Consider the following 16,650-nt stretch of genomic DNA (forward strand, 5'->3'; position numbering starts at 1 on the left):
GCATATGAAGATAGAAAGGTAGATATATCCAAAACTATTTAATCTTTCTATTCTATTAATTGATGTTTAATCACAAAGATTCAAAGAATTAGTAGTTCGATGTTACTAAAAACTATATATTTTATTACATTAACAATATATATATATATATATACATACTCGTATGAGAGCCCGCGCGTTGCGGCGGGTGTCATAACTAAATAACTAATGTTAAATTAATAAGAAGCGCTAACTATAGCAACTAATTAACTATCAATATTTAATAGTGCTTCAAAAAACTGAACGTTTTTTATTGAGTCCGGTGTTAGATTCATTTTGTTGTGTATTACCGGTAAACTCTTGGTTTAAACATTTTATTTTCCGTTCATCCAAAATAGCTATGGTATTTCGTATGGTGTGTATAAGTGTATGTCAAGTACGATAATTTATCCGTTATTAAGTTCCTACGTCAACTATATATGATTTTGTCGTTATGAAGTTGGAAGTTTTATCGTATATGTACATGAATTACGTATATGATTAGAATGGATTTTTAATAAGACGTTAATCATGATTAACTGCGAAAAAAAAATGTATAACATGAGTAATAATAACATCTTTCTCAAATACATGTTTTAAGAGCAATTGTGAAAATTCATGTAAAAAAAAGGCAAGGCATTGTTGCATCAAAACAACTTAAAACCAAATAGTATTACCAAAACTGACCATTTATCACGCAATCCTCCATTCTCTCCCTTCAGCGAGAGTTCTATATTAATCAGCGAGAGTTCTATATTATACTAATAATTAAACAACTGAGTAAAGAACACACAAAAAAAAAAGATTTATAACAAAGTCAACAAAGTGATTAGTGAGGAGGGGCGCGAAGCTTGGACAAAAATGCCCGGGAGAGAGGACTCAGTAAAAAAAATATTAATAAACGAGGGTGCCGGGCTAAAAATTTTGGTTGAAAACGGGTAAAATTTACAATATTGTGTAAAAAAAGTGAGGGGTGGTGGTTTTTACCCTTTATTTTATGTTGGGAGTGCTTATGACATTTGAACAGTCATGAAGTTAGTTTTAAAACCATTCTTCTGTAATGCACTTGGTGTTCTGTTAACAATAAATTTTAGATTTTTTCAATGTTCAGTATTTGGTTCCCGTTGGATGCATTTTCAATTTCAGGCCTGAATGTTAAAAAATGTTAAGGTCAAACATTTTCAAATCTTGTGTGTATAAAATAAACAGAGCGCTTACAAGGACAATAGCACTACAAAAAATAGTGTAAGCTTTTCTTGATATGGGATTTAGGAGTAATGTATACATGTGAATACATTCAAGATAACTTTCATCATGATTAACTCATTTGACCCATTTTAGTTATGTGTTTTAATTTTCAAGATCAAAAATTTAAGCTTGAAAATGACACCTTTACATAAGTTAATAAGACTACCGCAATGCAACAGCCTGCATTTACTACATGTATCCTAGTCATTACTGTCACATCAGCTTTTTACTCATCCTTAATAGATGCATCCTCTCTCTCTTTTTAACTTCAACCCATCCTTTCCACATGCAACTTCTCTCTTCCACATCATTATTTCTTTCTTAATTTTTCTTTAAAAAGTTTTCTTTTGTAGTTTTAATAAATAAATATAAAAATATATTTAAATAATAAACAATAAAAAACAAGATAAAATTAAATAAAAATTAAACTTCCATTATATAAAAAAGTTACATTTCCTAGAAAAAGTAAAACACATATATTTAAATTAAAGTAGAATTCAGATTAAAAATCAAAATAAAACTTAATGAAACCATAACCTAAAATTAAGCTTTTTACTCGGGCAAATCTACTCATCATTAGCTTCATTAGCTTGCTTAAGATTCCAGAGATGTTCCATTAGATCGTTGCGTAGTGCGATGTGAGTATCTTTGCTTCGTAAGGATCTACACCTCTGCAGATAGCGTGCAAACTCAGTGGGTGCACCTCTATTATAACTTGGTGGCTCAGGCTCATGTTCTTCACGGGACCAATCAGTTATCATATAACCTTCATCTTCTACAATCATATTATGTAGAATGATACATTCATGCATTATATCACCTAACACTGGTATGCTTGTAGATCTTCCAGGGCCTTGTATTATTGCCTACCTTGATTGGAGGACACCAAACGCTCTTTCAACATCCTTTCTACAAGACTCCTGTCGTCGCTTAAAGTATTGCATTTTAATATTATTGTTTGGCGGATAAACGAAACTCTTACCAGTGTTGACCATTCTGGGTAAATGCCATCTGCAAGATAGTATCCTTGCGTGTACTCATTCCCATTCACAATAAAGTTGCACTGTGGTGCATTCCCTTCTAAGAGTTGATTGAATACTGGTGATTGATTATGAACATTGATATCATTGTTTGAACCTGCCACTCCAAAGAATGCATGCCAAATCCAAAGGTCGTGTGATGCCACAACCTCCAGCATAATGGTTGGATGACCATGATCACCTCGAGTGTATTGTCCTTTCCAAGCTGTTGGGCAGTTTCTCCAACCCCAATGCATGCAATCTGTGCTTCCAAGCATTCCAGCAAACCCATGTTTTTCAGAATGCAATTGTAGCAATCGTTGAATGTCATCTTGGTTGGGCCTTCTAAGATACCGTGGTCCAAAAACCTCAACAATAGACCTACAGAACTTGTGTAGACATTCAATGGAAGTGCTTTCACCAATGCATATGTACTCATCACATTGGTCAGCTGATGCACCATATGCCAACTGACGAATGGCACTTGTACATTTTTGTATTGGTGAAAGACCTTTTACACCAACAGCATCGTATCTTTGTGTGAAATACTTAAAATGTTGACAACTACCTGGTTTAGAGATTTCCTTAACAATGCGATTAAAAAGACGTATGCTCATCCGAAACCTTCGTCTAAAGAAGCTTTCATTGAATACCGGCTCTGGAGCAAAGTAATCGTTCCACAAACGGGCATCTCCATCCTTTCGGCCTCTATTTATGTATTTTCGTTTGCCCTTCCGCCTAGAAGAACTTCCTTCTTGTGAATCAGCCGCATCTTGAGCATCAAGCTCAAACAGCTGCATTGCTAATTCTTCAACATCATTGGAAATGAGATGTTGAAAGTGTTGAATCAACATTATTGGGATGTTTTGTGGGACTTGTTCATCATCTGAACTCATTTTGAATTGTAGATAGAAGTGTTTAATGTAAAGGGATGTGTGTGTGAAAAGGGCTGGTCTAGATAGGTATATATAGTGAAACTAGCTGTTAAAAAACTAGTCGTTAGAAACTAGCCGTTAAACTATCCGTTAGAAACTAGCCGTTAAACTATCCGTTAGAAACTAGCCGTCAGAAACTAGCCGTTGGGAATTTGAATTTTTTTTAATTAAACTAGCCGTTGGGAATTTAAAATTACATTGCATAAAAAGAAATTACATTTCCTAAAAATAAAGATACATAAAAAGAAATTACATTTCCTAAAAATAAACATACATGAAAAGAAATTACATTTCCTAAAAATAAAAAAACATAAAAAGAAATTATATTTTCCTAAAAATAAAAATACATAAGCAAGCGTTAAATACGATTGTAGCCGTATTTCTCGCGGATTTCAGCGCACATTGCCTCGTGTTCGGCTCGTTGAGCTGGATTCATGTAAGTCGTGTCAAGTAAGAGTATTTTTTTTTTTTGTTTCATCTCAAGCTTTTTTTCCTCAATTTCATAGAATTTATCAATTCTATGCTCGAATTTGCTGATCGATTCACTCTTAGCACGATTGGTCGAGGATATCTCATCAATAAGCTTTAGCTTCCTCATGTCGTATTCAGACGACTCTATTCCTGCTTTGCCCTTTAGCTTGGCTTTGGCCTTGTCCCTCCCAATTGGACGTGTTGGAGCAACCTGCTGAACTTGAACTTCAAAGTCTTCATTATTAACATCTTCAAGTGATATTGTGATTTCAGGAGATTGACCAAAGTTTGCATCGGAAGCAGAACTAGTATACCTCCCCCCCCCCCCCCCGAGCTGTTACTTTTTGTTCTTTTAGGTGGTTGAAAACCATGAACATGCGTAGCAGAGTTGTACTTACGATGATCTTTGACAACATTCCATACATGCTCGTATGCGAAAGCAGCAGAAGTCTTGTTAGATGGATCGTTGATATACAATTGTTTAGCTTCTTGGATGTACTGGTCATCTGACCAACCGCTCCTGTAACGAGATTTCACTTGTAGATACAATTCATTAAATCTATTTACCTTAGATTTAAACATATGCCAATGGCTTCGTAGACTGTGAGCATCTCGTGGAATTACAGGTTCACTTTCATTATAGTATTTTTCAACCTCACTCCAATAGGCATCCCCATTTTGGTTGTTGCCAATGATTGGATCCACGGAACTTGAAATCACACATTGGGCAAGCAACACCTCATCACTATTAGGCCACTTTTGACGACTCGTCTTTGTTGGTTGCTCGTCATTCTTCTCAGTCACCATCTTGCTTGGCTTCTTATTCTTTATCTTTTTTTTGGCTTTGCTTTTGATGGTGATTCCACAAGATCTTCTTGAGTTTGCTGAAACCGAGGTTGTTACATTTGGGAGGTTTTTTGAAGCTGTTGCCATTGAAGAAATTGTTGAGGATCAAAAGCAGGTTGTTGAAACTGTGGCATGACAGGAAATTGTCCAAATTGCGGGAATGAAGGTCCTTGTTGAAACTGGGGATATGGTTGTGCTTGTGAAAATTGAGAAAAGTTTTGTGATTGTGAGAAAAGAGGGAATGATGGTTGTTGTTGTTGTGGGTTTTGTTGATCATCATCGTTTAACAAACCAGTGAAAGAAAATTGCTGTCTTGGATCCATTTTGAAAGTGTGATGTTGAAAAAATTTGAGAGTTTGTAAGATTTTGAGGTGAAAAATGAGTTAGTATTAATGGGTATTTATAGGGGGAAAAAACTAGCCGTTTTTTTAAATATATTTGTCAAAAAAAGAAAAAAAAAACGACAACTTATCTAGCCGTTAATGGCTTTTTCACTTTTAAAATTGCTTTTTTTATTTAATAAAGTATGTGATTTTTTAATAAAAAAAAAATTAAATTATGTGGACCCGACATTAGGGTGCATTTGGTTGCACTTGAGTAAGTATGTGCATCCTCTCCTTTATACTCCAATGCATCCTTTTACATGCATCATCCATGTCATCAAGTGCATCATCTCCAAAGTAAGCATTGGAGAGAGTCTAAGAGGCACATTTTGCATGTTAGGAAAACTGGAAACACACTCTCATTATTTGTACCACGTGGCGCGTGCCACATTTTTTTATTGTATTAATAGGATGTGGTGGAAACTTATAAGTTATAAGTTTAAGCAATATACAACTTGTAAACATGGAATTAAACAACTGATTATTTATATTTCAGTAGAGGAATAGACTTTTATTTTAATGAAAGAACAATCCCACTATTTATTAAGAACAAAATAATCACATTCAATCTACTTGTTGACCATACGACAATCGAGTCGAATCTGACCCTGTGTTCCGGTCAAAACATTGAGCCCGCCCATCTTACTCATCGAAAAAGCAAAACTCCCTTTCAAAATCTTCAACCGATGAAGCAAATTCATTGGTTAAATCATATATGTCACCACCACCACAAAACTGTTGGTCAACTCCTAGAACGGCTTTATTGGTCAACTCTCAAGAGTAATAGGAGTTGGTGAAGCTGTGGGTCGGGTTACTTGGGTTTAAGCTTATGAGCAGCTTGGGTTGACCCAACCTCACTTTTGGAGGGCATTTATTCTCAAATAAGTTAATATAGATTCTTCCATTGTGGGGTCGGGTTTTCCAGTCTTGTTGAAATTGTACAGGTGGTCGATAATGTTTTCGCATCAAACTCTTCCGATCATAAGTGCTCCTGAAATTATAAGTTTTTAAAGTCATAAAAGAATATTATTGTAAACATGTGTTTGTCTATTTGTTATACAAATGGTAGTAGAATTACGGTTTATAGAAACAATATTGTTGTAGTCATCTAAACCTTTAGACTGAAAGTATGCCAAAGTTGAATCCTAATAAAATCGGATAAGATGGTCCACCGACTGTAAAAATTTGACACAAAGTTGACTTTTGATGTTAGTCAAACATTTACTTATCAAATCTATAATTAAGTTGCAATGTGTATAGGGTAGAGCTGTTCGAAAATGCTCACAACTCGCTCGAAATAAGCTTGTTTGTAAACATGCCGAGCCAAGGTTAGTTAGGCTCATTGGCTCGCTTGTTAGACTCGTTTATTTTAAAGCCCGGATTTTAATATATAAAATAACTAAAGTATTAGCCTGAAGTATAACCCAAATTGAATAAGTTATAGATTATACAGTTTATAAATTATGTATCATGTTAAAAATACTATTTTTTATTTATATATATCAATGTGTGAAACGTCTTAATTTAATTTTTTTCTTAATGCAAACGAGTTGGCTTAAGTATTTTACTACCCGGGTTCGAGTTCTACATTTTTGGTCGTCATGATAAATGAACCGACCTGCGAGCCTGAACCCAAAGGCTGGAACCCAACCTGGCTTGGCAAGTTTATAGCCATAGTATAGGGGTTAATGGGTTATATATCATGTTTAATGCGAGAAGGTTTCACTTACGAAATAAACGGCATCTCTGGCTGCAAGGTTGAGAATGTCGGCACACGAAACGGCTTCCGGGCACTGTGCTTCCAAAACTTGCTTGATTTTATCAATAAGCACAAAAGCACCTAGTCCCCATGCTTTTGGTGATGATTTTTCTGTATTTGGCTATATTTGGCCCGTTAACCATTAAGAATAAATGATGAGCTGTTATATGTGGATTGAACTGACAAGCGTACAAAACTACAGACAAAACTTATTTTTTTTTCTTTGTTTTTTCATCAATAAACAAATAAACCATCTTCCATAAATACATAAAGAACATGTACCACAAACATTTTTCCAAGTTTTTCTGGATAACTATCCTGTGATAAACATTAATTAAAGTTAAAAACAACTTTGTTCACATACACACACATAGTGAGATGTTTATAAACCTGCAAAATAGAGAGCGAAGCAAGAAATTAGAGAGAGATTTCAATCCATTTACTTATGAACGGGTCGATTCGAGTATATTAAATAATTTATAACCTAAAAGAAATGCTCAAAAGTTGCTACAAACTCCTAATAATTCTGTTCAAAAATTTAAATAATTATAATAATACAGTTATTGCAATCATATATATTAAATTAATTTAGTTTTAAAAATTTCAAAAATCAAATCGTTTCGAGTTGTATATGAGTGGTAAATGTAAAACTACAAAAGTATATAAAGTCAATTGATCTGCAATTTGAGCAAATAACCTCAATTGCAGCTTTAATATTGAAAGGTATATAATGTTGCTTAAAAAGTACAGATTTCTCTTTAGTTGTTGATGACTTATCATTAGAGATAACGTTCATGAATGTAATGTTAAATACCACATCAGGACCAATTGGGATTTTATATTCTGGTGATAGACATGTGATGCCATCCCCTGTTAGTATTCAGATACATATTACACATTGTAAACATCAAAAACGAAACAACCGGCGAGGAAAACAAATCAAACTATGAAACATTGTGTTAGATTTAATAAAAACGAACACCCCTAGCTAAGATTTCCCCAATAACCTAACAAGTTATCGTTGAATACTTGGAGTATTGGTAAAAAAAATTGAGACCAACAATTATAAGGCCTTAAACCTTTTATAGGGTCCGATAATTTTTATATAAGATACACACTCTCACACGATGCAGGGACAATGTACAACGCGACACTTGTATTTTGTTAATTCATTTATCTTCTCGGCAGGTTGATGTCATTCCTACGAGCCTTGTACGACTAGTTATGTACGTGGTGATTATTTGACAGGAGTAAGACTTGAAGATCCAAAATGAAGCCATAACCCAAAATTATACTTTACATCTTGTACCAAAAGACGGGAATACGATATAAAGAAGTAATCAACAATGCAATTTAATTTTATTTGGTTTGATAATTGTAAAAAAAACACATCAAAACCATATAACAAAAGCCCAATCTTCAATAAAGTGTAAAATGTATAAAAAAAATATTTGGCAAATAAACCATATTCTCTTTTATGATTGATATAAAGTAAAAGTAATATAAGGGAGCTAAACCAGTGGTTATGTTCGGACTATCCTTAATTAAATGGAATATATATGCAATCCAGAAGGCTAGAAATAGAAAATTTTGAAAATTACAAGAAATAAATACTATTAAAAACAAAGAAAACCCGGAGAGAATAAAGTTTTATTCATACCACAATAACGTTACACACATCATATATGTACATGTATAATGAGAAACCTAAAAGCCCTTAACTAATGATTGGGCCATAAATGTATGTGTTTATAGCACTCGGTCACTCCCCATCATACATGTTATATTACGCACTACCAACGTTATACGATTGGATAATGTTGACTCGATTCTTCTTGATCGATATTAACTAATACAACATGATTAGCTATTGAAATATATATACGCACTACCATCATACATGTTATATTACGCACTACCAACGTTATACGATTGGATAATGTTGACTCGATTCTTCTTGATCGATATTAACTAATACAACATGATTAGCTATTGAAATATATATAAATGCAACAATATTATAGAATAATAATTCTAATTGTTTTATATCAGTGCATTTAAAAGAACATATGTTAGAGATTATACTTTAATTCAAAAGAATCCACTTTATACTTGTTTAATTTTATTAACGTTAACTATTATAAACTTTGAAGTTAATTGATATAATTCGTTAGTTAACAGTCACTTGAATCTCTATAAATATTGTTGTGTCATCTCTAACTTTTTACTTTTCACTTTAGTCGTATTTACATTTATAAGTTGAGAAAAGAGTTTAACAAAGTCATTAGCTCACTAAAATTGGATTGAAATTAAGAAAAACTATTCACAACCCCCATCCCCCTTCTAGTTTTCTATAGTTTAAAATGCCCTTTTATAAGGATAAGAAGTATTTAACAGGTTTTCGGATGCTTGGTATACCTGTTGAACTTTAACCATTTGGTCGTCTTGAAACTCATACTTAACATGCTACCACTTTTGGCTAATGGTTTATATATACTTTTATTAATTGGTGTTAAGAAAAATTGTATTCGTTTACGTTTTTTTAGTCTATCTTTAGTTATGTTTGCTCGTTTACGTTCGTAAACCGTTCATTTAAACTACTAACGACCCAGCATAAACGACCACACACATTCATTTTTTTAATGAACATATACAAACTAGAAAATCATGTTCGTATATTCAATCTACTTTATGTGAATTGATGTTATACTATGTTAGGTGGGCAAGCAAAGACACTTATGTTTGTTCACGTAAGTCTAGAGTTAGATGTTGTTGGTACACTTTAAGTTTGTTTAAAGGTCACTATTGTTGAACTTATTGTTGCACGAGTTATTAAAGAGAGTTCAGATGTTAAAGACCTCAAAGAACAGGTTCCAAAATTCATGTATACTCGCGAGTGAATAGATCGATTGTAACGGATTTGGGAGTTATTTGGATACGTTCCGCATCACCAAACAATCCTAACAAGTCCATACAAACGTAAATAAGAAAAACTAAAGTTTAACTACATTTTATACCTAAACACATCATACGAGAACAATATATATTCATAATAATATAAAAAAGGTGTATTGGTTTTTATTAATCCTAAAAATGTCATCATTTGGTTGCCATCAGTCCCAACTAACTAATTGGCGGCTGACGGTCCCATCTTTTAACGTATTTGTTCCCAACGACCCGCGAATAACGGAATCCAAACGCTGTTAGTTGCAGGTCGCCGGAAAAAAAAAAACGTTTTTGGCCGGAAAACTCAACATTATCGTCCCAAACATGTTTATAACCTTGGATCGAACCTTTAGGAACATTTCCCTAGTAAAACCCCCAAATATTGAGGTCGCTGGAACCTAGAACCATCGTCGGAATCAGTTGGTGGTGCTCAAGTGGTGGTGGTTGGTGGTAAGTCAGTTAGTGGTGTTGGCTGTGTTCATGTTGAGTTTTAGGGGTGACAATCTTGACCCAAACCTTTTCAAATGAGTCAATTTGAGTTGTTTTAAAAGTTAAATGAGTTGGTTTGGGTAAAAAGTTTAACTAAATGGGTCAAAATGAGTCATTTGAAATTCCATCCTTTTATTTTCGGGTCAAAATGGGTCGACAAGTTCAAAGAAATGGGTCGACGTGGGTTAGTGTCCTAAGGAAATATGACATGTTTCGGATTGGAACGGGTTTTCATACAAGACAGGTTTCGCACGAAACAGGTTTCATATTGGAACGAATTCGGTTCAGGTTTCAAGCCAACACGAGTTTTCGCCTGTGACGTGTTGGGTTTTGGTTTCTTTTGTTTCTTTCAGGTCGATTCCGAACTCGTTTTTGTTCGCTTTTTCAGTTTTGTTTTTGTTCGGTTTAAATTCTTTTAGTTTCGTTTTGATTGATTTTTTCGATTTCGATTGATGTGGTCCGGTTTTGGCTTTTTGTTTCTTTATTTCATTTTCATCGATTCTTTCGGTTTCGGTTCGATTCTAGGTGAGTTTTTTTTATGGAACGAGGACAACGTAGGAAACATTTTAGTGTTTTTACATTTTTTGTTTATGATTTATATTTTGAGTATAAATTTTTTTATTATTTTTGAATATTTTTTTGAGGTTTTTAATCTTAATAGAAAACCCCTCAAAAAATTTAAAAAAAAAATTATAAAAAAATCATAAGTTAAAATATAAATAAAAAACGAAAAATCTAAAAAAACTAAAATGTTTCCGCCGTTATTCTCGTTCACAAAAAAAAAACCTCAAAACCCGGTTCGACCCTAACCTATTTCGACCCAAACCCAAACAACCTTTTTTACAATTGACCCGTTTTGACCCAAACTCATTCTGACTCATACTTGTTTTGACCCATGACTCATTTCAACCCATGACTCGTTCGACCCAACCCAACCCATTTGCCACCTCTATTGAGTTTTTCGGCGAACAATGTGACTTATCCGGCCAAAAGCGTTTTTCCAGAGATTTGCAAGTAACGGCGTTAGGATTTCGTTAGCCGTGAACTGTTGGCAACAAATGCGTTAAAAGATGGTTTAGTCAACAACCAATTCGTTAGTTAAAACCGACAACGGCATAAAAAAGTCAGAATCAATAAAAACCAATATACCTATAGAAAACACTAAAAATAACCCGCTTAACACGCGAGAAAAAAAAAACTTTTACTAATATATTTTCATCAACAAGATTTTATTAGCTCTTTTAAAATGGAGTTGTATTCACTACCAATTTATCTCCTATTTATCATATCTACTTGCTTTTCAAATCTTGAAGCTTCCATTAATGGTGATGGATCAAGATTCAGTGAAGAACACCCACTCAAAAGATCCGATTTCCCACCTGGGTTTTTATTCGGAGCCACCACTTCTGCTTATCAAGTAATCTTTAACTGTTTTCCATTATTATTTTGACCTGATTTTGACCCACAAAACATGCCCTGTTTTGCAGGTTGAAGGTGCATATCTTGAAGATGGAAAGTCTCTTACTAATTGGGATGAATTCTGTCATTCCAAAGGTTAGTCATTTGTTTTAATTAACAAAATGATTTAGTAGGCTCAAATTTATTATTTTGGGTCCATTTTTTTCTTTCAATAAGAATTTCATTTTTTTATTTTTATTTTTTATTTTAAGTAGTTATAGAATTTATTAGTATGTAACTTAAATAAGTAGTCTAAATGTATAATAATCAATTAATATTAATTAGCAATATGATTTAGGCCCAAATTTATTATTTTGGACCATTTTTTTCTTCTGGCCCAAATTTTTAAGCTGAAATGATAAAACCGAAAAAAACCAAAACGAACAAAACCCAAACCAAAAACTGAAAAAAACTGAAACTGAATGGTTTTCGAAAATTGAAAAACCAAAGTTTCAGTTTTTAGTTCGGTTTTTGCCCCAAAACTGACCCAAACCGAACCACGAACACCCTTATTTGTTGTTTCTATTCATTGTTGTTAGGGTGTGGAGAAAATGGTGACAATGGAGATATTGCAGATAATCATTACCACCTGCTCATGGTATATTATACTTGATCCTCCCACTACTAACTCATAAAAAGTTTTTTTTTTTTTTTTTATAATATAGTTTAGCTTTTATGCAGAAAGATATTGAGATTATGCATTCACTTGGCATACAAGCGTATCGGTTTTCGATTTCTTGGGCTAGAGTTCTTCCAAGTAAATTTTTTATTCATCGTTTATTTCATCAACTAGTTTTAATGCTCACTGATTATTTGAATAATGTTTTATTCGTCTTAATTCGTTTAGGAGGAAGATTCGGTGAAGTTAATCCTTTAGGGATAATATTTTACAACAAGATCATTAATAATCTTGTACTAAAAGGTGAATCTTTATGCATATTTGTCATTATTTTTAAAAATCAAGACATCTTGATTGATAACGCGAATCTTACAGGAATCGAGCCGTTCGTGACAATTCACCATGAAGATTTCCCTCAAGAATTCGAAGATCGATACGAATCTTGGCTCGATCCACAAATGCAGTATGTTTAACCATCTATTTTACATTTATTACCCTCAAGCCAACTAATCTTATCGTAATTATGTATTCATGTTATTATTAACGTCTTTCTTGCAGGGACGAATTCGTACATTTGCAGAAACTTGTTTCAAGAGTTTTGGAGACCGTGTAAAATACTGGATCACAATAAACGAACCGAATTTGGTTTCAGAATTTGCTTATGAAAAAGGGGAGTATCCACCTAACCGTTGTTCTCAACCGTTTGGCAACTGTTCAGCTGGCAATTCTGATATTGAGCCTCTTTTTGCCATGCATAATATGTTATTGGCTCATGGGAAGGCTGCAAAGCTTTATCGTGAACAATATCAGGCAAGTTGTTAACTTTTATGCAAATTGTATGCATTTTTGTATAAAGAAAAAGATTTGAATTTGGATTTGTTTGTGCAGTCAAGACAAGGCGGTTTGATTGGACTCGTTGCACACTGTTTCATGTATGAACCGATTACAGATAGTGAGTTGGATCGCAAAGCTGCCGAGAGGGCCTTGATCTTTAATATTGGATGGTAATTTTCTCTAAAGGACTAATAATTGCATACAAATAGTAACTATTAAAAATGATGACATGGCAGCTCATGGGTAAGTAACTTTTGGACTGCGTTGACATTTATTGTCTTTGGTAATTGGTAAGCAAGTGTGCAGCATGGTGTGTAAATTACTAACACGACACGAATGTAACACGGAGTTCACGGGTTTGGGTTTAGTATAAACAGGTTTGGGACGAACCAAGTGAACGCGTTTAGCTAAACGGGTTATATGACCTAAGATTTTGAAAATTAGAATGTAATTGTTTATATGCCAACTTTTGAAAATTGAACGAGAAATGGCCTAAGATTTTTTAATTAGAAAGTAATTGTTTTATATGCGTTTGCATTTTTTGTTGTAAAATTGTTATTTTAAAGTATTAATACGTGAAAAGAATATATAAAAAAAATTTGGCTTAAACGGCCGTTTGCGTGTCAGCCCACAAATATTCATGTCATGTTCTTGTCACATGTCTGACTTGATTCTTGTGTTAGTCATGTTTTGGTTGGATCCACCAACCCACAAAATATGACCTTTTATCACACCCCTATGAATGGCTGTATACACCAAATTTATAATAAGGCAAGATTGAGTATAAAAGGTCCAAACTTTTTATTCAAAAAATTGTTTTTTACAATTAACATACTAAAATGGAAAAAGTGGTTCAATCTTTTTGATCCAAACAGGTCATTTGATCCGCCTATATTTGGTGATTACCCTCAAGAAATGCGTGAATATCATGGAAACGAGCTACCAAGATTCTCCCAAGAAGAAAAAGATTTTATGAAGAATAGTATTGATTTCATTGCAATCAATCATTATTCATCTTTATATGCCAAAGATTGCACTAATTCTAGCTGCTTAGAAACCTATAATCGCGCGATAAAAGGCTTTGTTGAAACTACTGAAGAGCGTGATGGTGTGCCAATCGGTGATCCGGTATGATCTTATGTTTTATGCCTTTTTACTATAATTAATATTAAAAATATTGATTTTGTATTTTCAGACATCAATGCCAAGGTTTTTTGTGGTTCCGAGAGGCATGGAAGAGATTGTTAATTATATCAAGACTAGGTTCAATAACACACCCATGTTTGTTACCGAAAATGGTAAATTTTATCGTTTAAACGCACGTTTATTGGTTATTATATTGTTTATATTTATATAATTATATTATTAATATTGTGACTAATTTTTGAGTTTTTGTTAGGCTATTCGTCACCGAATGTGGATAATGCTCAAGTTGAAGAGATTTTGAATGATGTCAAGAGAATTGAATTCCATCAAGCATACCTCACTTCTTTAGTTAAAGCGATAAGGTGAGTTTTGTGTGCTTTGACTTTATACTTTAATGTCAAACAGACTAATTTTTATCTTGAAAATTGATGGTAAAGTCATAAAGTCAGCCAAATTTGCCTTGAATAATATGATTATATGATGGAAAACTACACATAGAACGTTGTATTGTTACGTATTGACCATTATAGTGTCATTATGTACTTAAAAGTTAGTCATTTGACCATGGAAGTCAAAAGAATGTTGACTTATTTTTGTTGTTGAAATGACAGTAATGGAGCGGATGTTCGTGGCTATTTTGTGTGGTCGTTGAGGACAATTACGAATGGCTACATGGGTACAATGTAAGATTCGGGTTATACTATGTTGACCGTCAAACATTTGACCGAATACCCAAATTGTCGGCAAGATGGTATCAAGATTTCCTGAGAAACAGCCTGATTGATATATATGATCTTTGATTTGCACATACCATTATGTCAATTTTTTTAAAAAAATTTACGCATCTAAAAGTATTTGTATACACGCATTTTAGTCTAGTGTATTTTATTTTTTTATATAAACATCTGCAAACAGCATGTAGAATTTTTGCAATGAGCTTTTATTTATGCAATTCAAAGAGATGAAGGCATAGAGTTACAAGAAAAGTCATCATGTGCAACTAGTTTAAACTTACCAACCTTAAAGGCCCTTATTGTCAATTAAAAACAAAAAAATCGTCGTAAGATCAATATTAGCTCCCACGAACGTTTTCAGTATACGATTATGAAGAACAATATTCATTTCATTGGAATCAACCACTATTCAGCTATATATGCCAAAATTTGCACTAATTCTAGCTGCTTAGAAACCGCTAATCGCGCTATTAAATGTTTTGTAGAAACTATAACTCGAACATGACGTTTTGCCGATAAGGTGATACAATAATACACCCATGTTTATTACCGAATATGATAAATGTTTATATACCTTGCTTCTTTAGTTAAAGCCATAAGGTGAGTTTTGTATGCTTTGAATTCAAACTTTACAATCAAATAGACTATTTTTTGGCTTGAAAATTGGTGTTGAAGTAATATAGTCCAAATTTACCTTGACTAATATGACTTATGATGGAAAAGTACACATATAATGATAGAAACTATGTATCGTTACGATTCAACCGTTAGACCATCCTCTATGGTGGGGGGTGGGGGGCTTTGAAGCCCCTCCACCGTGTCACGTCAGCACCACGTAAGCATCGAGGGCTTCGAAGCCCGACCCCAAAGATGCCCCGCTATGATAAAGGCGCCCATTATATACATATATACATATGTATGTGTATGTGAGAGATAGAGAGAGAGGGCCCCACCATCAAAGCCCTTTCCGCGCCCAGCGTTGCAACCACCTTGAGCATCGGCGCCCCACCACCAAGGGCGCCCCTTGGTGGTGCTCCGCGCCCAAAGGCGCCCGCCACATCACCTGACCAAGCCCCATAGCGGGTGGTCAATTATGTATTTAGCAAGTAGTCAACTTCCAAAAGAAGATTTAACTTTTTGTGTGTTGAAATGACAGTAGTGGAGCTGACGTTCATGGCTATTTTATATGGTCATTGATGGACCACTATGAATTGATATGCGGGTACAACGTACGATTCAGGTTGCATTGTTTTGACCGACAAACATTTGACCGAATACCGAAATTGTCAGCAAGATGGTATCAAGATTTCTTAAAAAAACAACAGCTTGCTGATGTTTACGACCTCTAACTTGCACATATCGTTACTTAAATTTTGTTATGAATTTTTACGTTCATCCGCAAGTTTCTTTTCTGAAGCGCCACTCAAGTAGGGTTTTATTCTTTTTTGACCCAAATTTTATCAAAAGTCATACAGTCATCCTAGATTTACCTTTGACAAATATGACATTATGTTAGAAAATTAGAAAACTACACACAGAGCGTTATATTGTTACGTTTCAACCCGTTATAAACTTATAATACCACTAATGTTTTTGTACTTGACAAGTAGTCAGTTTGACCAAGAAAGTCAAAATAAGCTTTGACATATTTTTGTGTTAAAAAGACAGTAATGGAGCTGATGTTCATGGTTAATTTGTATGGTTCGGTGATCAAAAACTACGAATGGATACATGGGTACAATGTA

The 16,650-nt window shown here is 33.9% G+C and overlaps 1 protein-coding gene and 3 pseudogenes across 2 annotated transcripts; 1 reads left to right on the plus strand and 3 right to left on the minus strand.

Moving 5' to 3' along the window:
- Nucleotides 1-1,832: 1,832 nt before the first annotated feature.
- Nucleotides 1,833-3,199, minus strand: LOC143549220 (protein ANTAGONIST OF LIKE HETEROCHROMATIN PROTEIN 1-like; annotated as a pseudogene).
- Nucleotides 3,200-3,433: 234 nt separating this feature from the next.
- On the minus strand, nt 3,434-4,498 carry LOC143549221 (glutathione S-transferase T3-like). The gene is made up of 4 exons (XM_077040172.1): nt 4,033-4,498; nt 3,587-3,940; nt 3,510-3,514; nt 3,434-3,442 (listed from the first exon to the last, which is right to left on the minus strand). Exons 1-4 carry the CDS (start codon nt 4,496-4,498, stop codon nt 3,434-3,436), a joined length of 834 nt encoding a protein of 277 aa, XP_076896287.1.
- An 877-nt stretch (nt 4,499-5,375) lies between these two features.
- LOC143549222 (putative peroxidase 61) lies at nt 5,376-7,475 on the minus strand (annotated as a pseudogene).
- Nucleotides 7,476-11,360: 3,885 nt separating this feature from the next.
- Nucleotides 11,361-15,131, plus strand: LOC143549229 (beta-glucosidase 18-like; annotated as a pseudogene). Its single transcript, XR_013138107.1, has 11 exons — nt 11,361-11,531; nt 11,602-11,668; nt 12,112-12,170; nt 12,254-12,329; nt 12,420-12,494; nt 12,567-12,654; nt 12,750-13,195; nt 13,901-14,153; nt 14,221-14,323; nt 14,425-14,533; nt 14,783-15,131. The product of XR_013138107.1 is annotated as a beta-glucosidase 18-like (transcript).
- The last annotated feature ends 1,519 nt before the right edge of the window (nt 15,132-16,650 follow it).

This window comes from Bidens hawaiensis, unplaced genomic scaffold (genome assembly GCF_021521415.1).
Source record: "Bidens hawaiensis isolate Kalapana, Puna unplaced genomic scaffold, B.hawaiensis_p1.1 tig00015451_1, whole genome shotgun sequence".
Classification (NCBI taxonomy): Eukaryota; Viridiplantae; Streptophyta; class Magnoliopsida; order Asterales; family Asteraceae; genus Bidens; species Bidens hawaiensis.